Genomic DNA, 26,123 nt, shown 5'->3' with positions numbered 1-26,123 from the left:
AAGGGTTGTCATTTGCATTTGCCACGAGTGACCCTTTTCAGGCTCTCAACGTCCATCCGTGGAAAACGGAAATCAATTTGACCCGCTGCGGACCGCTTGCCAAGATTCCGTACACAACTTTACACTTTACGAAGTCTTGGAAATATTTCAAAATTTTCCAACTAAAACAGGGAAATGTTCTTCGATCATAACCTTGAAGATATAACAAAAACAACAACATAAGGGTACAAATACTTTTACGGACGATAACATATCCATCCTCTTAATATTAAATAATATTAAAATATTGAAAACCATGGAAATATCGGAGATATTAAGGTATTGTTCACAATCGCTAACAATTCTATTTTAATTAATCATTTCATTTAATAAATATTTGTCATAACCGCAGTATATTAAAATATGTATTTTTAGTCACCGGACATCAAACTGAGAAGACGAAGAAAAATGTGCTTATCGCGCTTCTTCTTTCCTGAGATCTCCGAACCAGACGTTCTAACTATTAACACTTCTTGCGCAATAGTAACGACGGCCTTCGTTTCCCATTAAGAAGCACGGCAATAAACAGGAGAAAAAGTGTTGGTTAAGACAGGAAGGTAGAGAATTGATAGATCGAGAGGGGTCCAGAGGCGGTAAAACGCGGTTGTAAATCGGATTCGCAGCGGGACCGTTATCCGAACCGATGTTACTGAACGGTACTTTTCTCCAAAACGGAGTACCGTCGTTGTATAACCGCGGCCTCGGGCATAAATCAATTAAATTATAAATTACTATACAGAAGTTGAGCAAAACGACCACCTGTTGAGGACAGCAGCAGAGAGAGAGAGAGAGAGGGAGGGAGAGAGACAGAGAGAAGGTAGAAGCGAAAAGGGGGCAAGTAAGGGGGTGGGGGTGGTGAGGCCAGCTATCTCGTAAATTCTCCACTCCTGCCCCGCTGCTGTATCCATGTGTAGAAGTGTTTACTCCTTACTTCCTTTCTTCTTTCATCGTGATCTCCTTCTAGGAAGTTATTTACGAGCAGCCTATTGTTGCCACCTGTGTTACGAATGGTACGCTAATTGGACTGTTGCGTTTACCACCTTTGTTTCATTTGCGTACGACGAGTGGCGCCTTTAAATCAACTTAAACATAGCGTTTTTGTCGATTTAAAATTGAGTGACAGGTTAATTCCATGAATGGATACTAATGATTCGTTGATCGATGAACATTGTAATCTATTAGGGTAATATATGGCATTGTAATCTATTAGGCTAATATATGGCTTTAAATGTAGCTTTTTCAGTGATTGACAGTGTACGAATGTTGACCGAGAACTTTACAGAGACAACTGTCTGTGACAATCATCTTTCATCGAATCACTTTCCTGTCAAACAGTTGCTACATTACAAGAGACTCGTAACGTAACTCGCTTCATCTTCCAGGATATTAAATTTCAATTTATTTCACGCGTTACGCGTGGCAGAAATTAATCAAGCAGAAGGAAAAGAAGTAGTTTTCTAGAAGAAATGAAACGAACCGGTAAGAAAGTTTGCTGGAAAATATTTTCACATGTAAATACGTACACGTAAATTCTCTTTTGCCAACAGAGTTCAAATTTCCAACTCTCAAGAAGGTCGTTTATGTTTAAGCTTTGACGCGGATTTGCTAGATAAGCGTATAATTGGGAATGCGAAGAAAGTAGTAGGTAGGGACATTGAGAGCTGCCAGGGATGATTAATTCTCGGCAGGAAAGCGCCAGACCCTTTGGAACTCGCTTGTAGCGCCCGCTCCACCCCGTCTTCTCTACCATTCCAACAACCCCAACCACCGTCACTTCGAACCTCCTCTTCGCTCCTCGCGTACACCCGACAACCCATACCCTCTTCAACCCTCTGAGCTGCTCTTACCACCAAGCAGACTTTCTCGTTTCGTTTGTTCTCCGGCCGTGTCATTCGTTATTACATCGTAGAAACTCGCGGATATTTGGAATTCCGAGTGACGTCTAAAGGCCGCCCTCGTTGCTTTAACCGGTAACCCGGCTTCTTACCGCTTGCGCGGCTTCTTTGTCTGTCTTGACTTCTTTTTTCTTGCCCTGCCGCACCAATTTCCCATTATTGTTAGTCCTTCCGTCATTTTAACACGGAGGTTTTCAAATGATTCTTTTAGGACAAGGACGTGGCTCGCTATAAGTTTGATAGTGGATTGATAGCTGGGTTATTGTTGGATTAATGTGTTTCTTTAATGAATTTTTCTAATTAGCAATAGAGAGATAAAATCGTTTACTATGAGTTAATCAAAGGATCTTGAAGATTTTATTGGTAGTCTGAATATTTAAGAACTTACAGTAAACGGTAATTTACTAGTTAAATAATAAACCAGAAGTTGACTTTTATTGTTTTAATATTTAACGTGTCATTAGGTAAATAATGGAGTGTCAATCTAGTATTTAACGTTCACTAGTTAAATAATGGGAATTCAGAAGTCAAAATAATCTGTGTATTTTCAAACGCAATGGGCTGCCGAAGGTCCATAAAATTTTATAGCTGGAGTTTATCATCTTGCATGATAATCCGGAAGAATATTCCTTTATTTCGTATAAATTTCTTCTTCATCGAATAACAGTTTATCGAATAGCAGAAAAAACTAATTTGCATGCCATTAGATAACGTCATTGCCAACTTCAGGTACATGTGAAACAATTAACAAATTTGAAAATTTGAAATCTGAAAAGTAAAAAATTCAAAAATTTGGAAGTTATTGAAAAATAAATTTTGAAACGTTTAGACTAAAATTTCAAACTTTCGCTCATTCAAGCAACCGAACACACAATTAACCCTTTAAATGCTCCGTTATCCGACGTTAAGCGTGAGCCCTGGACGGCCCACTCTTTACGAAGAAGCACACCGTGGGCTGCGTATATTTCACGAAAGAACACAAGTTGAGCAGACTGAATTTTCATTGCAAAATATATCGATTGTGACTAAAATAAATTATGTAGTGACCTGAAAAGCCTTAACAACCATTTATTTCATTAAGCAATAGTAACATGAACAATGTCAAAGTTTGAAATTATATCTTTTAAATTGAAAATTAATAATTTCGTATTGTATGGTAAATCTAAAAACAGAGTTCGATACCTAAGCCAATGTTACATTTTTCGCATTGGTCTCTTTTCTTTCTTTTATTGGTCATACGTCTCCTTTATCACGCCACTTTTAGCCTAAAAATGTTACGGTAAAAATGTTAGGTTATGTGAGAACGCATATATACGTTCATAGCGCTCAAAAGGTTAAAATGCAAAACCGCACTCTTGTATTAGGTTGGCAACTAAGTGATTGCGGATTTTGTCAATACCACCTAATGACAAAATCCGCAATCACTTAGTTGCCAAGCCAATATCAGTGCACGAAGCTTCCGCCATACGTCTCCTTGTGGAATAGAATGGCGATGATCGTATATTCTGGTTTTCCCAGCAGCGTGTTGGTAAAATTTTTCCCCGGGTGTCTGGACGAGTAGAGAACGCGAGCGAATCCGGCGTGGGGCCGTGGACGGGGCAGGTTTCTGCCGTGGCCTGCTTCTCCATCAACGAAGCGGGTCCGTGCGTCTCGCGGGGAGTGCTCGCGATATCGCAGCTATTTGCATAAGGCTATCGTCTTTCCTTTGTTGCGGGTTCGCCTCCCACATACGTGGCGAGGCTGTCACTCAGCTCTCGGGCCTCTTTCCACGGCGCGGCCTTCAGTCACATCAGCCGCGGATCAGGGGCTTCTCTCTATCTATCTTGTCGTCTTCTCTTCGCTCTCTTCGTCTTTCCTGCTTTCTTTCGTTCCCCGCTGCCCTGCGCCCTTCTTACTGTTCCGCTCGTCCTCGTTCGTTCGATTTCAAACCTCCCTACGGCAGCAGAAGACCGTACACCCTGTCTTCGCTACCTTGCCTGCATTCCTGCATACAATTACACGGGGCTGTGCTTATGCATTTCGTGCGTAACGTTCGCTGTAGCCGGACTCCAGCGAAGCGAAATAGTCGCTGCGTCGATTTTTGGCTCGAGTTACGCGTTCCGTTCGAAGTATAGCAGATGGAGACGATACGGTGAGATTGAGAAGTCTGTCATTGGTTTAGGTTTACATCTACCGATGTTCGTAACAATCTGTTTGTATTGGTAGGACAGGGAGATTCGTTTAGCTCAGGACAAGTTAACACTTTTACTGCCACGCCAAAATCACATGTTATATACCGGCTCTTGCTTAAATTCAGCATCTAACTTACCTACAAAGTATCTGTGAGAATACCCTGAAGATAATTTTAAGGCCATCAAATCAGGTTTGCGTGTCAATATCTATTTCTTATATTATGTATACGATGTTTTAAGCGACATCTGAACGAATTGAAGATAACTTTGCAATGACGTCGTATGCAGCGTTAGTAACGTTTCAAAATCTTCAGTAGCAATAGAAATAATTGAATTCTGAAATCACATGTTTCGCTGAGGACGCCACGGGGGAATTTTTATTATTCAAAGCATATAATGGCAAAATAATAATAAATTGATGATGTAAGACAACGTTCTCCCCCAATGGACCGTTTATCTTATTGGTGGCCACGGGTGACCACCGTGGCGCCTTGGTAACAGTTGATAGCGACATATTATAACAAGACTTCGTTTATTTCAACAAATCATTCGCATTCGTTGTTTCGTCGCAAGCAAAACGTGCAGAATATATTGTTGAACGTGTAGAGATATTAGTAAACAGCATTTGCTCGTTCTATATATAACAGTAAGGTATGTTCACACTTCTAACCTCAATTATATGATTATAAAGCAGCATTTACGATTATTTTCTATGGTGTGTTTTTAAAGGAATGATTTCCTTTAAAGGAATGATTTTTTAGTTTAGTTATAAGGCGAGTGAAGTTGAGAAATAACGTTATCCTAGTTCAGGTTGCCAGGAAAGCCTCCCATAGGACAGGTAATTTAAAACACACGGAAAGTCGACTCTTGTGCAGATGTTTTTTATGAGTATCATAGGCTGTAAAAGATTACGTTTAAAGTGGTCATGGAAAATCGTGTTTTTCGAGCGTTTCACCGTGCTTCCAGCTACTTCTCTACTTTCTAACGTTCCGTCCGTGAATGCGAAAGTCCTGAAGCTAAAAATTAATCGCAGGACGTTGTCCAATTAATTACGCACTTTTTATCATCATCGAGTAAATTGTTTCATCGTCAAAGAAATTTCAACGTTTTATCAGAAACATAACAACGAGAAAGTTACTAGCCATTTCATCAACTTTCCACTAAAAATCATCAATGATTTTTTCTACTAGTTAAATCTTAAGACTTTACGGTCTGAGTCACATATAACGCTTTAATTCCAATTATATGGTGTACAAATATAGAATTATTTTTATTCCACTTGATATTTAGCACAAATTCTGTGATTCTTAGCTTTTTTTTTATTATTTCCTACTATTTTATTATAAATCTCGTATTCCGTTTGGCATCGTACGTACTCTACAATTTAAAATACTAAATTAAATTACAATTTGTTTCTATTTCTCCAACGTGTAAACGTAACGAGTATACGCGCTGATATTTGTGAATTTAGTTCATCTCAAGGAGAAAAGCAGAACATTCAAAAGTTGCGAAAGAAGCAAAGTATGTTAATTGCAATATGGTTGGGTATCAGTGGACCGGATTGATATAAAAATTTTGTAATAAACGCAACCAGTAGCCACGGGTGGTTGCGTCGTCGCGTACATGTCGATGACTATCTCGCGGACCGATGACGAACTGGGTAACTCGGTCAAACCCACCGGCTCCGCGGGGATTTACATACAAATTGAAGTGGCGCGCGAGAGAAGCATCGATCGCGCGCCAATGCGAATATGGTAATCGGCTGAAGCTGCAACGTTAGCCATCGATGAGTTCGGGAAACGTGCCCGGCAAATTGAATTAGGTGGGTCCCTTGTGTCACGAGACTCGTCGCGTCTTCCACATTGGTTCCCTTCCCGTTTGACTCGACGCGTCACGATCTTCCTTCCGATAGAAAATATCCTTCGTTCTTATGCGAAAAGAGAGAAGGAATTGTTATAAATACAATTAGGAATACAAAGCACGGATTAATAATGCAGAAGGTATGGGAGTATAATAAAGTTCGATATGTTCATAGTAAATTGGAAAGTTTTATTAACGTTAGGTGTGATGAAACTTTCGAAGTATCCGAATATTTGTGTATCACTATTTTTCTGGGTCTGTTGGATATCCGTTTCCGAAGGTTAGAAGTTGATGATGTCATAGATGCAACGGTTAGATTATTCTGAGGATAGAATTACACAGGTTAGAAATTTCATATCAAATATGTCTTTTTATAATTTATATATTTGTTCGAATGTTAATGCCATTTGAAAGATATTTGGCAAGAGGAGAAACATTTTTACGTATATTTCAGTACTTTTTAATGTATTTTTATGTATTTTTTATGTATTCATTTTATGAATTATTTCCTCCTGCGTTCTTTGCCACATTTTCAAATTGTATTTTCCTTTGGCCAGAAGAAGTTTTAAATGTAGGAAGAACGCGAAGGAATTGCTATCGTGTGCTATTCGTAATTTTTCATTCAGAATATTAACATCAAATAATCGTTGGTTAAAATGAAAGCAGTAGGATTGTATAAGCATTATTTACAGATAATACAATATGTACTACATTCTACATAAACAATATGAATATGTAGTGGTATATGAGTCGACGGAAGATTCGAATCGGGAGAGGCTTACAGTGTTGTGACCTGAAGTGGCAACGTTGTTTTGGCTCGCTAGGCTTAAAGGTAAACAAACTCCGAGCAAAACATCGTCTTCGTTACTTGTAATCGACACCGGAGATACGTTTACAATTTCTGTAATACCACCGATCGATACGAATAGACGAACGTACTCTCTAGGACGATCATCGTAACGAGTTTATATACAGTCGACTAGCGAGCGTAGAGTCGAACAGTAGCATTGAACGAGTTATGATTACGATCGGCACACACTATCTCGGTACTTGTATTTAAAATGATTTTAACATACACTGACTATTACAATTTTTTCACTCGTCTCTTTATTAAATCAACACGTATAATAAACCACCTCATTAGATAAAACGTTTTGCGTATTTTTGTTCAACTGACCTCTAGATGTCACGTTTAAAATTATTAATCTTTTGAGTGCTCACAATTATCGAAAAATCTAAAAGACCTGCATGCGCCATCTCTGTACTTGTATTTAAAACGATTTTAATATACACTGATTATTACAATTTTAAATTAACACGTATAATAAACCACCTCATTAGATAAAACGTTTTGCGTATTTTCGTTCAATCCAAAGATTGATCTCTAAACGTTTAAAATTATCAATCTTTTGAGTGCTCACAATTATCAAAAAACCTAAAAATCTAACATACCGGACGAAGAATACACAAGCAATTTTAACCACACAAATCAATAATTCTTCTTTAGACTTATAGTATATTTCAATGTTAGAAACAAGCACAAAAACATCGAAAACTCCTTCATAACTCTATATATATCTCACAATCTCACCTATCGAACTGAACGATTCTTTATCTCTGAACCTGCATCGAATCTACCGGAAGCCTCGGTCCTTCGACCCTTCGATCCAATGCATCGACTATCGCTTGCTAATTTTTTCAAAAGCGGGACTCGATCCGCGATACCGGGGCGTCAAGACAAGTATCTGCGGACGTTATGGCTGGACAGGCGATCAAAAGCTTGTCCGGAAGGGGGCGCACATCTCATCGGCTGGCAAAAAGCACAAAAGGAGAAACTGGAGGTTCGAGAGCAGGATAAGCGGGTGTTCCCCGTAGCGTGCTGATACTCCACCGGTGGATCGGCGCAGATCGTCGAGTTTCGTTGGCCAGAGGAAGAGTTGCGCCTGGTGTCCGTCCGAGTCTCTGCATCTGTGGAGTGGAATGGACTCGGCGGAATGGGACGAGGACGGAGGCCGCATTAATAAAACATTAAGGTTTTGTAGACGATGTATCGATGTAGTGTTTATATTATCTTCTTTGATGTCGACATGTGAATTGGACAGATTTGTTATTCAGACTCCGTACATAAAAGTGGTGAAGTCTTGCTCCGCTCCGTTTGTGGACAGGGGACGCGGCCACGGACGGACAAACGGACGAACAAACGCGACGCGGACGGACGGACGGACAGACGGACGGGCTCTGCCTCCTTCGTCTCTGACTCTTTCTCTCTTCATGGTCCCTGCGTCGCCTGTCACTCAACCGATCGACCGCTGATGGAAGGAGAAAGGGCCGCGGGATCGAGGGCCGCCTTTCTGACTCGCCGCGGAAAAACTCACGCTGCCGATCGAGTTATCGAACTTTTCCAAACGCGGATCATCTTGCCGGTGTCTTAGCGGGAGCCTGTTAATGGCTTTCCGGCCACATCGTGCCGCTTTCGAGAATTGCGATACTTTTTCGCCATAGACGTCTGCCTTTCGCATCACAATCCTCTCGTTCGTCTGCTTCGATTTATGGCCCGCTGTTTCTATGACGAGTTGTCACGTAGTTATAATCATTTTACGACAACATTACAAGATTTTACCATTAACGCGTTCGGAATAAAATCTTATTCACGGCTTGTGCTTTGTTCTGTGTATTTTTGTACAATAACTCAGATATATTTTTATTATTTCACATGCTTCTATTATTTTTTTAATCTGTGGCAGCACTCGACACCAAATACCACCGGACGACACCAACTAGCGTCGAACGATGACAGCGCAGTGGTTAGCGCCTTAGATTACTAACGTTCGGGACGCGGGATCAAATCCCGGCGACTGTAGTTCGATTTTTATTCCACGATACAAAAATGAGAAGAAAAGCAGCAGTACCCCAGCAGTGACATCTTTACACCAGCAGCAGAACCTATCTCGGCTTCTATACACTAGCAACTGCAACTAATCCAATCATAACACCTCAAATCGACTACTATAGTTACATACATCAATATAAATCCTAATTCGACTTAAAGCGTGACACGTGTGTGACGTTGAACATGTTGATCAAAGATGCCCTGATGGATACTCCGGTTTATCAAAACTATAGAAAGAAACCCGAGCTCCACGAATATAACGATCGCACGAAAGATGTCCATTTCTTGATACAAACTCGGTAACATGGAACAACGACTGTAACAGAATAATAACTCAAGTTCATTGCACGAGGCTATAGAAGGGCTAACGATTGGCGCTCGTCTGAAACAAACACCGGGCATTCCCTGTGGTTGCACGCGCGACGAGCACGTCTCCGCTTTATTCCCAAGGAACGTGCGGTATCGATACTCGTCCCTCTCGAGAGCTCTCCCGTCGTGTCCCCTACTCTGAACTCGGCACCGTGATCCCGAACCTTGACTCTTCATTAATCACCGCGCGGTATCAATGACTGACTGAGTGACTGACGCCAGCCCAGAGGTATTATATACCTACGGCGTTCCGCGCCAAACGCTTCACGCTTTCTGCTACGAGTTTTCCCGGAGACGAGGCTCGCTTACCCACCAAGAAAATCCTACCTCGAAATCTTGCGAATTTTCTACCGTTTCATGTAAACTGCTTTGCTTCTAGCGTTTAACGAACACGAGGATTTCTTCAGGTTTTTACTAGCAAACATGGCGGCGAACAGCGTTTACGAACAGGGCATCTGTAAGATGTTGAGACACATTTTATGGTGTTATAATTGCGGTATTTTTTAAAATGCTATTTGTCATAATTAATGGTTAGGAGAAATAATTTGAGGACTATTTGCGACAGAATCTAGACACTTGTTTATTATTAGATGTATTAGATGTGTTTTATGAGATTAAATTGATTTGCAAAAGCCAACATACGATGATAAAACTGTTCTTTGTAATTATCAAACCTTGGAGAATTATACTGTTACTTGACAAACCCTCTGTCATTGAATTCCTTCATCGCCCTATTATGCCAAAATTCATACTCTGTTATTATCATATTTATGAGTAGCAGTATCACGAACATGTCTTCAAACAGTGAAAATCCGCTATTACCCGTTCCTCGACTAGACGAAGAGTGTAACGAACTCGTTAGACGAAGTTTCAATGTCGATAATCATCGACTATCAAATTACCAAAGTCCTTTACGACTTTCGATTGAACCATCAAAATGAGAGGTTGGTAGAAATGAAAATTCTACGTTTGCCAACGAACACTCTAGTTAATGACTATCATGGATTCATGGCTGTCCGCGTAAGACCGGCCACGGATCCAGCGGAACGGAAGGGATCGATAATTCGACGGCGCCATGCTCGTTTTATCCTTCGATCCGTGCGGTCTATCGTTACAATCTGGACAAGGAAAGTCACGATCGTCGAGTAGGCGAAACGTGCAGCCTGAGGAACCGGTGGTGGATCGAAACTTGCGCTGTCATCGTCGGTAGCATGGTCAAATCGTAGGATAAACAGAAAGAGAGAGAGAGATAGAAAGAGTGAGAGAGAGAGAGAGAGAGAGAGAAGCACTGCTCGAAGCATAGATCGTGACTTGCGTTCAGTCCTCTTGTCTCTTGTTGTCTCCTTGTTACCCGACTCCTGTCCGTTTCGGTAGTTTTTGAGGGTGTGAGGCTGCTTTATCACGCGCGACCTCCCGCTGTTGTCACGCGATCTTATCGCGCTACTCGAGCGGATTCGACCGCTCACGATCGCCGATCTCCACCAGTTTCTCGATCCTTGCCCTTCGAATTACGTCACTGTCGCACACAAGTGGTGCTCGTAGGTAGAAAATATTTTTTATCCAATTTATTGGACGAATGGTGGATACTGGACAAATAAAAGGAACAAGGCAGGTAGCCGAAAACGAAATTATTTTTCACCACCGATCGGATACGCCCGATTACTGTCATCGATACGATCTCTTATTAAAGAAGGCAATTATTCGGCTCGTTTCAATGTTAACGGGCAAACTATTATTTTCTGATGCCGTGAAATATAATCAGCCAGCCTTGTTACCGATAATTGCGGATAATTCACGAGCTCTCGGTAGATGGAACCGTTGTTCCGTACGATTGAAATGGAAACTCGTGAAACGTGTGGCCAATTAGAGAACGATCCATCTACACATACCGAACGTTATTATAGTCGAAGAAAAATGCGCGTGTACACGCGTGCACTGGGTCCGATAACCTTTGGGCTGGGCATCGCTCGATCTTTCGACTCGAATGTTATCGCGGCCTGGAATTTCAGCAACGGCTGGCCTCGTCCTATCGCCCGTAATTGTAAACATAATAATTATCGTTTTACGAGCTCGCCGTAATTAACACAATTTTTATGCGTTGCGTCGTGTTATTCCACCGATTAAAAGTAATTCAGGATTGCGTTATCGGACAGTTAAGTCGTTTGGTATCTCGTAATGCGCAACAATTATTGTTGCACTCGCAGGGAAAGTAGCTTTTTCCTTAAGCGATTTTAATATTTTTCGTTAACCAAAATGTGCACAGTTCACGAGTAAATATGGCCGAAATTATTTATGTATTGGACCTTGAACGATTTCTTGCTTCTGTAATTATAGGTTATGATGGCTCTTAGAAGCCATGATTAGTAATGGTTTCGTGAATTTAATGTATCGGAATTATCAGGTAATGAATAACGATCGTATGTTTCTGTACGTCATATCATTTAATAATTACAATTTAAATTATATAATTATGCGACCTTACACGTACGGTGCTCTAGGTTACGTAGATGTATTAAGTAGGTATTTTTAGTTAGACTATTACGTATATTACATGGAATGAAGTAACATTTGAGTTGACGCTACACGAACGTAATACTTGAGCTTAATTTAAAGTGGAGAACGCATCCTTCGCACCTGACGAGTAAATAGGCTTCTTCTTCTTCTTCTTCTTATTCGCTTCGTTGACCACTGTTTCTTTTCATCCTCGATTTCTACGGAGTCGGCGACGCGTGTTTACCGAACGACGCGGTCGACTTGAAGAAAGTAAAACGACGAACGTCGAAAAGACACGCGTTCCGCGTCTCCCATTCACGACGGATTCTTTTCCCTTAAAGAGCGCGAAAAACCGAACTCTGCATTCATAGGTACGGAACGTGTTGTGTACGACACGCGGCGTGAACAACAAAAAAAAAAAAAAATAATAATAATAATAATAACGAAACAAATAAAATACAATATTAACACTGGACCAAGTCATTAGCAACAGGCTCACTCTCAATAGAATAATAGCAATAATGTCAATAATTTCAATAATCATTGTAATAATATTAATAATAATAATAATAATAATAATAATTACTATTATAATCCTCACTATCTTTTTCTTTAAATATTCCTATATAAAGTACCAGGCGATAACGAAAGATTCTGCAACATAGGAAATATGCTTCGATTCGTTCTTCGAACAACTCGTATCCTGCATCTGTGCCAGATATCACAAACAATTACGTTCCACGAAGCACGGATACATCATTTTTTGTCGCTTATCGACTGCAAAAGAACTGAAGGAATCGGCTCGTTCGTTAACGCCTCGTACGATAATAACGTCGTTCAATATTGTGTTGCCATATATTCAATAGCTATGTACAATTCAACATTATAGCCTACACTTACATCTCTCTTTCCGCCTTGTTCGTTTTCACCTTACATTTCTAATCTTTTTCTCTCTCGCTCTCTCTCTCTCACTCACTCTCTTGCTCTCTCTCTCTCTCTCTCTAAATATCGATAATATATACTTTTTTAGATCCCTGTATTCTTCCGAATTTGCTTCGCATAAAGTTACGCAGTTCACGACATCTTACTAAGCACGGAGCGACTGCTAGCTGTTTATCTTATTTTTTTTCTCGTTTAATTATAGCTTTTCTTTTTTCCATGTCTTCGTATCACAAGATAAACCAATTAACACGAGCGCGCGAACGTGCGCGCACCACGACCGCGAACACATTATCTAAATTCATTTATACACCTGCCGTTTTGTTCGATTAAATAGAGGAATCTTTCTATTCCACTTCCTCTTTCTTTTCACTCTCTTCCTTAAAGGACAATTGCTCGTTTTTCGTCGGTTCGTCCGTTTTACTGTACAAACTCCGCTTCATTCGCTCGTATTGCACGCGGCGTCGCGTCGCTATGCGCAGTTGCGACCGCGCAGGCAAACGGCAAACGCATGCGCGGACACGAACGTGTTTATCTCACATATGTACGTGTGAACAGCTGATTTGGAAATCTCTGTTACCTCTAGACGAAAAGTTGTACATTCTTTGATTCTTGTACAATTTCCAACAATATTGTATCGTATGTATAATGCACCGAACATTTGCAACTATTATAAAGAACGACGCGACGCGAGAATTCTGCGAGTGCAACGAGACTCGACTTCATACGGTTCCGTATCGAAATTGTGTTGCTCTGGTTGAATCGCACGCGTACTACGCCTAAAGTTATCGTCGTAAAAAAGAACAGTTCATATTGTAATTCGTTCTGAAACGACGATCGTTAGCTGCCATAGAAAAACACGGACCGCGGTATTTACAGAGAGCTTGCTTATCTTCGGCTGCTCACCGATTTCTTCTTAATGTTCTATCGAAAATTCAAAACCCATCGAGTGTTACCTTCGACAACTTGGCTGTGTTCGATGAAGACATAGGAAATAAAGAAACATATATTTAAAAAAACGCGGCAGAAAAGAGAAAAATAAGAGGAACATGGAATATCGTGTGAAACAAGTGACTTGGTGTATTAGACGTGTACATTTAGAATGTTGTAAATTGAAGAGGAAAGCAGTGATACTTTTCCGATCGATTTGGCTTAACGAACTGCGGTATAGCAAACGAGGTTCGCGGTGGCGCGATACAACAGCTTGTTCTTAACTATCGGCTGTTCTTACTCGCTATAAAGTTAACATGCGCTTTGTCGCATCGATTTGGCGACTTATTTCGTGTCGACCGAGCGGACTTCGAAAATTGTCAGCAGCCTCTATCGAAAAACGGCAGAGAATAGACTCGAGTATTAATAGGCACCTTACGTACTATGAAGTAGAGACTTTAACGTGCACATAGAAACTGCGCGGTGCGCCGATGGAGACTGCGTGGTCCGCGAATCTCCATCGACGAACGCGCCCTCGCAGAGAGACAGATTTCGAGAACGAGCGAAAGAACAGAAAGAGAAGAGAGGAAGTGGAAGAAGAAACGAGAAGTTAAGTAAGTACATCAGCGCATCCTCTGTTTTCCTTTCTTTTTCTTTTTTAGTTTCTCCTTCGTATTCGGAATATAGGGAACGATGTGCATAGGTTGGATACAGGGGCCAAGGGGTGGGGAGGAGGGGGGTTTGGATAGATCCAGAGGTGCGGAACAGTGCGCAGCCAGACAAGATAATTAATTAATTAGTCGCTCAATTAATTAATTTCTTAGACCGCTAATTTCTAAGCCTTAAAAACTACTGATGCGGTTTTATCTCACCCGCTGAGGTGGCTCCTCGTCCGCGTTCAGCATCGGTACGTTTGTAATCCAGCCGCGGCGAGAGCCCCTCGGAGCGCGTCCAGTCCATTTAATCGGGCGCACGGCGTGCTTTGCAGAAAATTTTTGGCTTCCCTTCAACTTCAAATAGTTGTATTGTGACGGAGTATCTTATGGATGGACACAGGCACAGACCGACGGACCGTCGAATTCCAATCGATCGTGTATGGAAAAGGTAGCATAAAATACGGTAAAACCACGATGAATTTCAGGAAGTTTCGTTTCTTAAAGTTTGAACACGTCGGGTCGAGGTTCCTCGTGATAAAAACTCTAAAACCCTTTCTCGTCTGAACGCAACGCGTGTAGTACTCGAATACCAGCAAAAAGACGATGGGAGAAGACGACGGAAAGGCCGGGTAGGGGAAGAAGAGGGAGAGGGATAAGAATAAAAAGAACGAGAGGAGTAGAAATTCTGCTTGACGAGTGACAATCCGTCGAGGCATCGGTGGCCTGTGTCAGACCTCGTCGGGTCTCACCACGTGTCCTACTGGAAGTGAAGTGTCCCGGGCCGCCAGGTCACGCGAGACTTGCTATAGTCTTTGGTGACGGCGACCGAGCCGAGAACAGGAAAAAAGCCTTTTAGAAGTTCTGCTCGCCGTACATCCCGGGGAACCGGACAGCGTGTGCTCCGAGCTCGGCGGGCGAGAACTCGTCCTATGTGGCCAAATGAGCGAACTGGCCTGGGTGGGGCGCGAACTGGTAAGGGTGGCCATACGGCGACATGTGGTACGGAACAATGTTCATGCTCGCCATCTTATGCTCCTTTTTCCATTTCATCCGCCGATTCTGGAACCAGATCTTGATTTGACGTTCCGTCAGGCAAAGGGCATGCGCGATCTCGATGCGACGCCGCCTCGTCAGGTAGCGGTTGAAGTGGAACTCCTTCTCCAGCTCCAGCGTTTGATACCTGGTGTACGACGTCCTCTGTCGTTTCACCTCGCCATTCGCGTTCACCGTGCCTGCCAAACAAATATATCCATCTGTTATTACATATGTAGTTATATGTAGCTAGTGATTTTATGGAAATTTGAGGATCTTCCTAAATAAAAAAGGGTCTTCCTAAATAAAGAAGGGCCCTCCAAGCTATTTTCAAGGCTGAGCTTCGATTATGTTACCTGCGATCAGTGATCATTGGGTGGAACGACCATGAGCGGCAATCAACTGACACCACTTTCGATCGACTTAGCTTAAACAGGTTGCATAGAATTATCAGCTAAAGGCAATCTTCTAGGCATGTTTCTATCAAATTGACCTATCGAATTGAGAATGTGTCATAACACAAGTCGAGGAGAAGGCGACAAGATCCGCGATCATCCAATGTATCGAAGCGTTACGCACGAACGATGCAGAAAGAAGGGACAGGAGCAAGAGGATGAAACGCGTACGATGCATAATAGCTGGGCTGAACGCGTGTAACGCTTCACGACTTGGTTAATTATTTCAACGAGTCGCGGCTAATACATGGACCGTGGCTACCGGATCGCGAACTGGTCACTTGGCAGCTGTTTTACCTATTTGCTCAGCACGCCCGAGCCATAAATAATTTTGCAACGCTGTTATTACGATACTCCGCCTATTACACCTATCCTCTGTGCGTTGCAAAAGACTCGGTAATGAATAGCTCGGGCAACGAGCATCAGGAGAAATCTCGAGGTCGCCTTTAAATACCAATAACCTGTTACTTCTGCTTTTCCAGCCACGCAATCAGCGGCTCGCGGCTACGCTCGCCGATTTACTGCTAACATTTTAATATCCCAATTACAATAACGCTCGATACTCTCATTATGAAATCGGTGAATCATGTGTCGTTGATCACGTAATCTTATCGATTCAGGAAGCCTGATCGATGCAATTTGCTGCTCACGATTCCTGTCGTTTAATATACATCTGGTCGTTAGATTTCTGTCTGATAAGGTTGATTTACAAGGTGACCGAGGAGAACTAGAACCGATGCAAGATAATAGAATTCACTTACAAGCTGCTGCAATTTCTACCTGTTCTCTTTTTATTAAAAGCCATATCGATGGTTTTGGATCAGCGAATCGAGCAGGTGCTAAGCGGATCGAAACTGGAACCCCATTCCCTCGCGATCATCGTAGATCCATGTGAATGCGGATATTAAAGAATCGGCTCATTTACAGCGATAATGAGCGGGCTATTAATAGCACTGTGCAAGGGAGAGCTCGGCTCTCTCAGGGACGGCGATGTAGCTAGGCTATTGCATGGTGACGTGCGCGAAAAGCAGGCTTTCCAAGCGGTGGGAAAGCGCGTGAAATGTGGTGTCCTAAGAAGATCTTAATTTACGTGAAACGATCGTAAAAAATTCCAAGTCGATGTTCATCGTTTAAAAATTTTCTACAATCTTTTCTAAGCCTAAATAAAAATTGGAAGATTAATTAAAAATTAAAGCCGACCACCTCGCAAAACCTGTGACTTTCATCGGGCAGAATTCTCGCAGAAAATAAATGCTGTTCGCGTGGAAACTCGTTGGCGGGGAAATCAGCTTGCTTTTGGAGATTCCAGAGGAAGGTTTCCAGTGACGCACCTCCTGTCCAGCGAAGCTTAATGACCGCACCTTTCGAGCCGCGTGTTATCACTTTCCTCCCGATGTAGCACGTCGTCGAGCTGACTTTTTAATAAATAGTGGCCCGACTGGAGAGAACCCGCATATCGTTTATCCAGCGCGCACCTAGCCGTTTTGTAACGGCCAAACGGAATTCCTTTTTCTGGCTGGCTCATTATTATACGACAGTCGAACGCGCGAACTATAAAGCCGGCACGCGTACCGACGTCACCGAACGGGGCACCGAGGGACACTCAGCGTGCTCCTCCCGTAGATCCTCGCTGTGGATCCTTTGCGGTGATTAATTGCCAGCCATGTCCCGCTGACGTCGATACGCCCTATGGCGCTGCGTGGAGACAATCCGCTTGGCCATCCGCACGCTCGAAATATCCTCACGCGAGTAGTTCGATACTGTGCCATGTTAACTCCACGATCATTGGTATGTTAGTTTGTATTATAAAATGGCAATAGTTTCAGGGCAGCAGAATTGGTAAGAGTTTAATACGTTTGGGTAAAATGTAAGTGGAACAGATTCAAATGAACAGGTTTTTAGGGTACGTTTTTGGTCAGAATTTTTAATTAGGATTGAGAAACTGGAGAAATTTTTGGGAAAAGGGTTTAGTGAAATTTGACAGTTTTTAAATATTAGCAAGTCTAAATTGTTAATTATATGCAAATTTTAAGTTATACAGGGTGGTTGGTAACTGGCAGTACAAGCGGAAAGGGGGTGATTCTAGGCGAAAAAAGAAGTCGAAAATATAGAATAAACATTTTTCGTTTGAAGCTTTGTTTTCGAGGAAATCCACTTTGAATATTCGGTCGGTACGCCTGCGCTTTATCGCGTCTCGTTATAACGCATCTCACTGTGGATCGTTGTCTCGATGGAAAAATTAAAAACAAAATTCTTATTCTATATTTTCGACTTTTTTTTTAGAATCACCCCCTCCCCCTTCCGCTGGTACCATCAGTTACCAACCACCCTGTATACAAAATGGCAATAGTTTGAGGGCAGCAGAATTGGGAAGAGTTTAACAAGTTTGGGTAAAATGTAAATAAAATAGATTCAAATGAAGAGGTTTTTAGAGTACGTTTTTGGTCAGAATTTTTAATTAGAATTGAGAAACTGCAGAAATTTTTGGAAGAAAAGCTTAGGGGATTACATAAATTGTTTTGACAGTTTTTAAATATTAGCAAATCTAAATTATTAATTATATGCAAATTTTAAACTATATTCAAAATGACAATAGTTTGAGGGCAGCAGAATTGGGAAGAATTTAACAAGTTTGGGTAAAATGTAAATAAAATAGATTCAAATGAAGAGGTTTTTAGAGTACGTTTTTGGTCAGAATTTTTAATTAGGATTGAGAAACTGCAGAAATTTTTGGGAAAAGGGTTTAGGGAAGTAGGTAAATTGCTTTGACAGTTTTTAAATATTAGCAAGTCTAAATTGATAATTATATTTTAATCAAATTTTAAGTTATATTCAAAGTGGCAAACGTTCAGATCAAGTAGACAGTGGATGTATTTTTCAGTCATTCAGTGATGCTTCAAAATTATTAAAAGAAATATTCTTCTAATGGTTGCTACATAAATTTTACAAAAATTCAAATATTCAACTAGAAAATAGATCATTTGTCTCCTTCCCAATTAATCAGAATAAAGGAAATATATGCAGAATAAATGTGAAGAAAAAATAAATAAATAACTATGAATAATAAATATGATAAACATAAACACTCGAGATGGACTTGGAAGTAAGAAGAAGCAACAGCCAAAAGGCGGAGGCGGCGATTAGCTAAAGAAGAGAAATATTCTTCCAATGGTTGCTAGATAAATTTCATAAAAATTCCCAATTAATCAGAATAAAAGAAATGTATGGAGAATAAATGTGAAGAAAAAATAAGATAACAAAAATAATAATAAAATAATAATAATAAAAATAATAAAGATAAAAATAAAATAATAAATGTGAAGTAAAATAAATAACTATGAATAATAAATATGATAAACATAAAGAAGAAGCAACAGCCAGAAGACGGGGGCGGAGATTACTGATGGTGACGATGCACGGGAGATTTGGAAATTAAATGCGGGGGTGGAGTTGTACCGATCGGATGGTAGCGTTGAAAGCGATTGCAAATTGAAAGTAGTTGATTCGACGCCGAAGATTCGAAAGCCGATAATCACCGCATTCAGAATCTGTTACAAGCATAGTGATTAGTTGTTATTTCTGGTGTATCAATCTACTTGCAAATCAGTCTATATGTCATAAAATCGTTGAATATGTGTTGGCATCTATTGTTCAATGTTATTTCAAAAAATATTCTTATCCGATCTCTAACATTAAAGCGAATGAATAACAACAAAAGAATTCTCTACCTGATGTATCTTAAAGAAATAACCTTGAACAAGTCAAATTCCGCGCTCTCTAATCCCTAATCTAACAATGCTGTTAAATGCTATTCAATGAATACGAACTTTCCCTTCATGTCCTTGTACCACATTGTCTCTGTCAAACAACGAAACGAACGCGACATATCATCCACTGTGTCCTCTAATTCTGTCGCATTCTCTGAATAATTTTACACCCAATGGCATCTTCTTACTTTTTACGAATTTTTAAATGCACGAAACGATCATTGTCGATATCCATAATTTTCCATCTTTTAATCGTGCGTTGGTGTTTCTAAAAATATTACAAATTTCTTAGTTTATCACGAAATTTGAAGAATACAATAAGGTTAGGTATCCCACACAACAAACGATATCGGACAATATAAACAGTCGGTAACGTCTATAAAAACGTCGGTAAAAAAGCTCGATTGAAAAGCAACGTGGAAAAAAGAACGTGGTTGTGTCGATCGAATAATAAAATCACGGTTCATCGCGTGCGGCATAAACGCGTATCAAACTATTAGCCAGAGAACAAGCTGTGCCTAGGCTCTGTCATCGAGAAGGACACCGGTCGGATGCTTTTTCTAAATCCTCCGCCACCGATGATTAATGACTCGTCCGCGCGTTTCGTCCACGTCGCATCGGGCCAATGCTGTGAAAGAATGCCACGACCAAGGATTTGCAACAACAGAGCCCTCTCGCAACAACTCTGACGCGAGCGTGCACACGCGTACGAGCCCGAAAGAGAGAGAGAGAGAAGAGAGAGAGGGAGAGTAAGGACCGCCTTTTGAATAATCCGTGAATGCGTCCGCGGATTCGTATTCGGCCACGGGTTCGTTCAACCGGCGGAACAAAGAGAGCTGGATAATGATCCATTATCAGTCGGTGATAAAGATACGGCGGCGAACTGGCGCGATCCACCGTGACTGGAATACACGGGGCTAAAACTTTCTTTCTTTTCCCGCACGACGCGATGATTAATCGCTAGCCGCGTCTTGTCAACGTCGATGCACCGGCCTGTGTGACGGAAGAATGCGGGTCCCGGTGAAAGTCGAGCCTCGTTTCGTTTGTTTCGGACTCGCGATCGACCGTCCTTCCTTCCTTTTGGAACAAGCAAAACTGTTGTAATATTGTCTGCCGGACAGTAATCTATTTTTTTTCAGTCCTTTTAGTGCTCTTTCACACGCTTTGAACAAGAAAATTTGGTTAGAACGTGAACGATTGAACGCATTCTTCTGTTTTATGTGCAAATTTGAATTAGCTGATTGGCAATGTACACGCTATTCTTTAAATTCCAGTGTATGAATGATAGAGGATTTTCGTAATTTCTATACAGATATAAAGATGATTTTATTGTTATTAAATAGATTTTAGCCATGTACAGGCATATGAATACACCGGATACACTGAGATAACTAACACGTGGCGAACGCCAAAACAAAAGAGCGTCGTTAGAAGTCATGCCAACCTTGCATGTAGGAAGTGATCATACCAACCTAATATTTTCCTCGACATTTATGCGACAAATTGTAAATTTCTATTTATTCCTTGAAACTTCCTCCCATTCGCTGTATATATTGAGATATGTATAATTGTATGTGCTAGGCTAGGTTAGCTGCGTAGTAGTAATACTCGTATGTGAATATCAGTGTGTGGAAGTATATGTATGCGTCTCCAAAACAAAGGAATGTAAACTGTTCAGTCGGTCAACAGTCGAATATGGAAGAAAGTGCAGAGACGCGTGCATAAGTGTGCATCGATGAATATCTTTGAAATCGTTTATCAAATAAGTATATAACTATTGTAATATAAATTCTAAGTGTAAATTTAGCGTTCCTATACCATTATTTCGGCAATTAAGATCCAAAATTCTCAACCGTATAGATCAGCTTTTATCGCTCTTTGATCTACCTCGGACGAGGAGATTTGAATTGAACAATCGTGTCCTTTTGACAGATGTTTTATTTACGTAGAATTTGAAACGTTTATAGCACAGCGATCTTCCATTCCGATTCAAATTCTATATACGAATTGTGTAAAACGTGCATTTACTATTCGAAATCTTGCTCCATTTGTCATATATAGCCGACTGTCGGTCCTCGAGAGACACTTGGTCCACGCGAACGTAAACACGTAAATCATTTTATTCCACGACAAGCAAGACAAAGAAGGCGAGCGAAAAAGCACGAGACTAGCTTTTCCTCGTAACATTATCTCGAACACCGAAAATAACCGGCGAAATTAAGCTGGTCGCTGGATCACACGACGATAATTGAACGGGTGTGGGCGTGAGACACGACATCTCCGATCGGGTTTCCCTAGCGAAAGAATAAATCTGTTCGCTGGGCGGACGAAGAATCGCGATCAGTTCAACGAACGGAAAGGCGGCAAGCAATTAACGACACGCGTGCCTGTTGTTTTTCTTTTCCTTCTAGGTGAGCAAGGTATCACGGTAATTAGAGAAAAACTGGCTGGCGCGAATCGCCGTGGAACAACGTTTTATTAAGCGTTTGTTACGAGAGCGTGTTACTATTAATGGAGGCCAGATCGGATCTCTCGAACGCGAATGAATCGGCGAAAAAATCTCCGCTAACTACTGGCAATCAATCTTTCTCTGCAATTGCCTTCGCTCTGAATAGTGCATTAAGCGTTTTACTTCTTTGCATTCGCGCTGTATTATTAAAATTCTCTTTCTTTCTTTCTCTCTTTTCCCTTCTTCCTTTCTCTCTTTCTTCCGAACGAAAGTGTGTTTCTGGTCAGATCCTATGTGTTAAATATTTGAGGTGTAAGTGTTAGTTAGTAGTTGTTGAGATAAGTTCTGCTGCTGGTGTAGATGTCGCTGCTGGGCTACTGCTGCTTTTTGTCTCATTTTTGTATCCTAACGTTCGTAACCTCAGGCGATAACCACTGCGCTGTCGTCGTTCGACACTAGTTGGTGTCGAATTCCGCTACATATTAATTAACGGTTTTTTCAGTTTTATCGAAATTCAAATATAAAATATTATACGCATTTTTATCCCTTTCTCAATAAAATTAAGGATAGGGGCTTGTACAACTTTAATTATGTTTGTATCGTTTCTATCGTTACCCATCGAGCATCTTATGACAAAATATACGGACCGTCAACGATGTGTGTCTTACCACTCGCAGCAGCTGCAAGCGTTCGCTTTTGTGTTACGCTAGACGTCCGGATAGCTCAACATAAACAAAAGAAAAGGGGAGAAAGCAGCGATGAAACGTGCTAGTGCAAGAAGAGGATCGTAATTCTCACCAATTTGCAATGGGCGTTGGTAATTATAGGAATTGCAGCTGTTAGCATAATACCACATTGATAGCAAATATCAAGAGTTACAAACGATCATGTTTTTATGTTCCTTCAATCAAGAGGAAGAATATATGAAAATAAAATACAATTAAAGGTGTTATTCACAATCGTCTAGCAAAGACTAGATCACTGCTAGTTAGATGGAATTAACTAAACTGAAGATTCATATTTCTACGGATATAAATAAAAAATGGAAGCTGGAGAATCATGATAACTCAAAGTGCTACATTTTAGATGTCTTATTACAATATGTTCGTGCATTGTGTACATTTTGCAGCTTGAAATTTCTTCCTGGAAGATGCACACAAGAAGACACACAAATACATCAATGAATCAAACTCGATTGAAACTTCTTGGAAAATAAAAAAACACCACCGTTCCAGCCCACCAAACTGTCTACAAACTCTGAAAGATTTGCTCCCTGGAAAAGCAAGAAGCAGCGTCTAGCCTAATAATAATTCCCGAAGAAAATCGGGAGTTTGCTCCATCGAGCGTCACCGAGGGAGTCTCACTGCGTAAAAATGTTTGACGTGGCCATAGGGGAGAAGAGCGAAATAACGACAGGGTGAACGAGTCGCATAGCTGTCGGTGCTGTTAAGACACCAAGGCAACCGGTGTGGTGTAGAATGAAAGACTGCGCGCTAAGCGCAGGCTCGTGTCGTGTCAGGCATCTCGGTGTCACCTCGTGTCGTCTAGCGTTTTCGTGGCTCGCTCTTAATAGAACGGGCCTCGCGGCGCGTGTATTCGCACTGAGCCGAGCCTGTGTACCGAACGTGTCACCGGCTGCCAGCATCGGGACTGTTCCTGACCGGACTGACTGACAGATCGGCTGGTTCAGCCTGACTAACGCGTGACCGGGATAACCTCGCTAGACCCCGTTCTCCTTCGGCTCTGCTGTCCTTTCTGTGTCTCTCGTGACAGCGTGATCAGGGGTGGCATGGCCAGTTCCACGTATAAACAAGATCCTCCGTGGATGAGGATTTTTAGTGTGCAGTATCAGGGGCTGGACTGGTCTAAGGCTATTGTGGACGACACTATCATTAAGTGGAAATCCTGGAAATTGTTTCAAGATATATCATAGGCTTAAAAATTAGAAAATACGATAGGTATTCAAGTGATTATTTAAATTCTCTTAGTTTTTAATTAAAGTAAATTTCAAATAAGACACTTGAAAGCAGCCGCTGCTAAAGAAATTGAATTGAATTGATTTTCTGATAATGAAGATTCTACCCTGTTGAACAATCTGAATTTTCCACTGTATTTTATCAACCCTGGAACATCGGTGTCATTCTACAGAAAACGTGCTGCATGCGGATTGCTTGCATTTTAACTAAAAAATAAAAAATAGAAGCGTTGAAATAGAATTCCCAGTGCAGAGGGTCAAAGGATGAAAATTTTGTCGCCATAATAAACAATATTGTCGATAGGGAGAAATTTGCATGATACCGAAAACATATTGCAAAATTAAAAATATACCAACATCTCGCAGATTTCAAATATAAAATTTACACTAACAGGGTAATTAATTATCGACACGATCAAACTGAACTGTAAACGATTAAACAATTAACCGGTTAAATAATAAAGAAGAATAATAATAAGAAGAATAAAAAAAAATCATTCAAAACCTTATAATTATTTTCTTATTAAAAAATGCGAACCAAAATTCACTGTAAACCACCTACTGCCATCAGTACCACGTCCATCGTTGCGAAAAGCCAAGCAACGTCGTTTGATCAAACGTACGGACATCTAGCGTGATTCAGATATCCGCATAAAGGAAGGCGGGATTATCTCGGTGGACGTGCAATTAATCGCGTTGGCCGCGGCAGCACTATCGGTGAGGAGGCGAGCAACTGGTGAGCCGCACAAGTAGAATTGCTCGATTAAGCGAGCCGAACAGCATCAGAATCTGAAACGGCCGCGTGTCGCATTCCAACAACCGTCGCGAGCTCTACGCGCAAGCATGATAGAGCTTCTCTGGTCGACAGCGGACTCGACGAATGTATATTTAGAATACTCACCACCGTTAACCCTCGCCGCCACATGCATCTAAACGATTATCTGATAGGAATAGCGAGTAGCGGCGGTTTATCGTCCGTTTCCATCTGACTGATCGATCGTGGAATTCCAAGGAAAGCAATAAAACCATCGACGTTTCGCGACCTAATGATAACGAGCAGCTCAGTTTACCCGATGCTTGGAAACCGTAGAAGTTTATGGGTCGTGCGAGTGGAAGCTTTATTGTTAGTCGAGCCTCGGTGTTTCGTTGACCAATCTCTTCTGTCGTTCGTGAAATTTACAATTTTCGATATTAATCTGCAGTATAATATTCACATCTACAATATTCTTGAGAATATTCGGAACAGTATACGAGAAAAGAAGTTGTGAAATTTTTACATTTTTTCTTTTTTTTATTCGCAAGAATTTTACAATCAATTCTCATTGAGAGTTGTAAGTAAATTATTATGGAGCGGTACTATGTCGTGTTTAATAAGTTTCTGAATTGAATCTAATGCTTAAAACTAAAGGGTAATGTCTTTTTAGCCTGCGGATCCGATCCGTCGGGATTTTTACGTTTGAAATTGTATTATCGAGTTGGCAACTAAGTGACTGCGGATATTGTCATTAGGTGGTATTTACAAAATCCGCAATCACTTAGTTGCTAACCTAAAAGAAAGCAATAAATATGAAATATCCGTACGAGTGAAAATTGTTTCACTGTTCGTCGTCTGAGAGCCAAATAGTCAGCTTTGTACGCCAATGGAAGGCTTTTTACACCATTGCAATAGTTACATTAACTTAAAAAGTAAAATCGTTCGTATTATTTGAGAAACTTGTGATATGTAAACGTAGCTTATGTTACGTATTATAGGTTGGCAGCTAAGTGATTGCGGATTTTGTCACTAGGTGGTATTGGAAGAGCGAGACATAGTCGAGTAGCGAGCGTAGAGTTGAACAGTAGCATTGAGCGAGCGACGATTACGATGATTACCGGCACGCACTGACTATTACAATTTTTTCACTCGTCTCTTTATTAAATTAACGCTTATACTAAACCACCTCATTAGGTAAAATGTTCTGCATATTTCTGTTTAATTAACCTCCAGATGTTATGTTTAAAATTATTAATCTTTTGTACGATTATTTCTCCCACGCCCTCTTTATCTATCTCGTTACAATTACGCGTTTCTAGAACGATAGGAAAAACAATTATGAGAACGAGTTACAAGAGCAAATAGAAGAAGTTGTCGATTCGAAAACTACAGCGCGTATCGAAAATCGTGGACGATTTCTCGTGCGAAAGTCGAAAATGTATTGTATTG

General features: G+C 40.9%; 1 protein-coding gene across 1 annotated transcript in view; it reads right to left on the bottom strand.

The window, feature by feature from the left end:
* Positions 1-11,646: 11,646 nt before the first annotated feature.
* LOC117160369 (Sex combs reduced) overlaps positions 11,647-26,123 on the bottom strand; it is a 47,665-nt gene continuing 33,188 nt past the window's right edge. The window contains exon 2 of the mRNA XM_033341078.2: positions 11,647-15,474. Within this exon, the coding sequence (XP_033196969.1) occupies positions 15,170-15,474 (305 nt within the window). The 3' untranslated portion in view covers positions 11,647-15,169. The remainder of the gene's footprint in view (positions 15,475-26,123) is intronic.

Source organism: Bombus vancouverensis, chromosome 18, assembly GCF_051014615.1.
Source record: "Bombus vancouverensis nearcticus chromosome 18, iyBomVanc1_principal, whole genome shotgun sequence".
Classification (NCBI taxonomy): Eukaryota; Metazoa; Arthropoda; class Insecta; order Hymenoptera; family Apidae; genus Bombus; species Bombus vancouverensis.
This window is presented reverse-complemented; position numbering and strand designations above follow the sequence as displayed.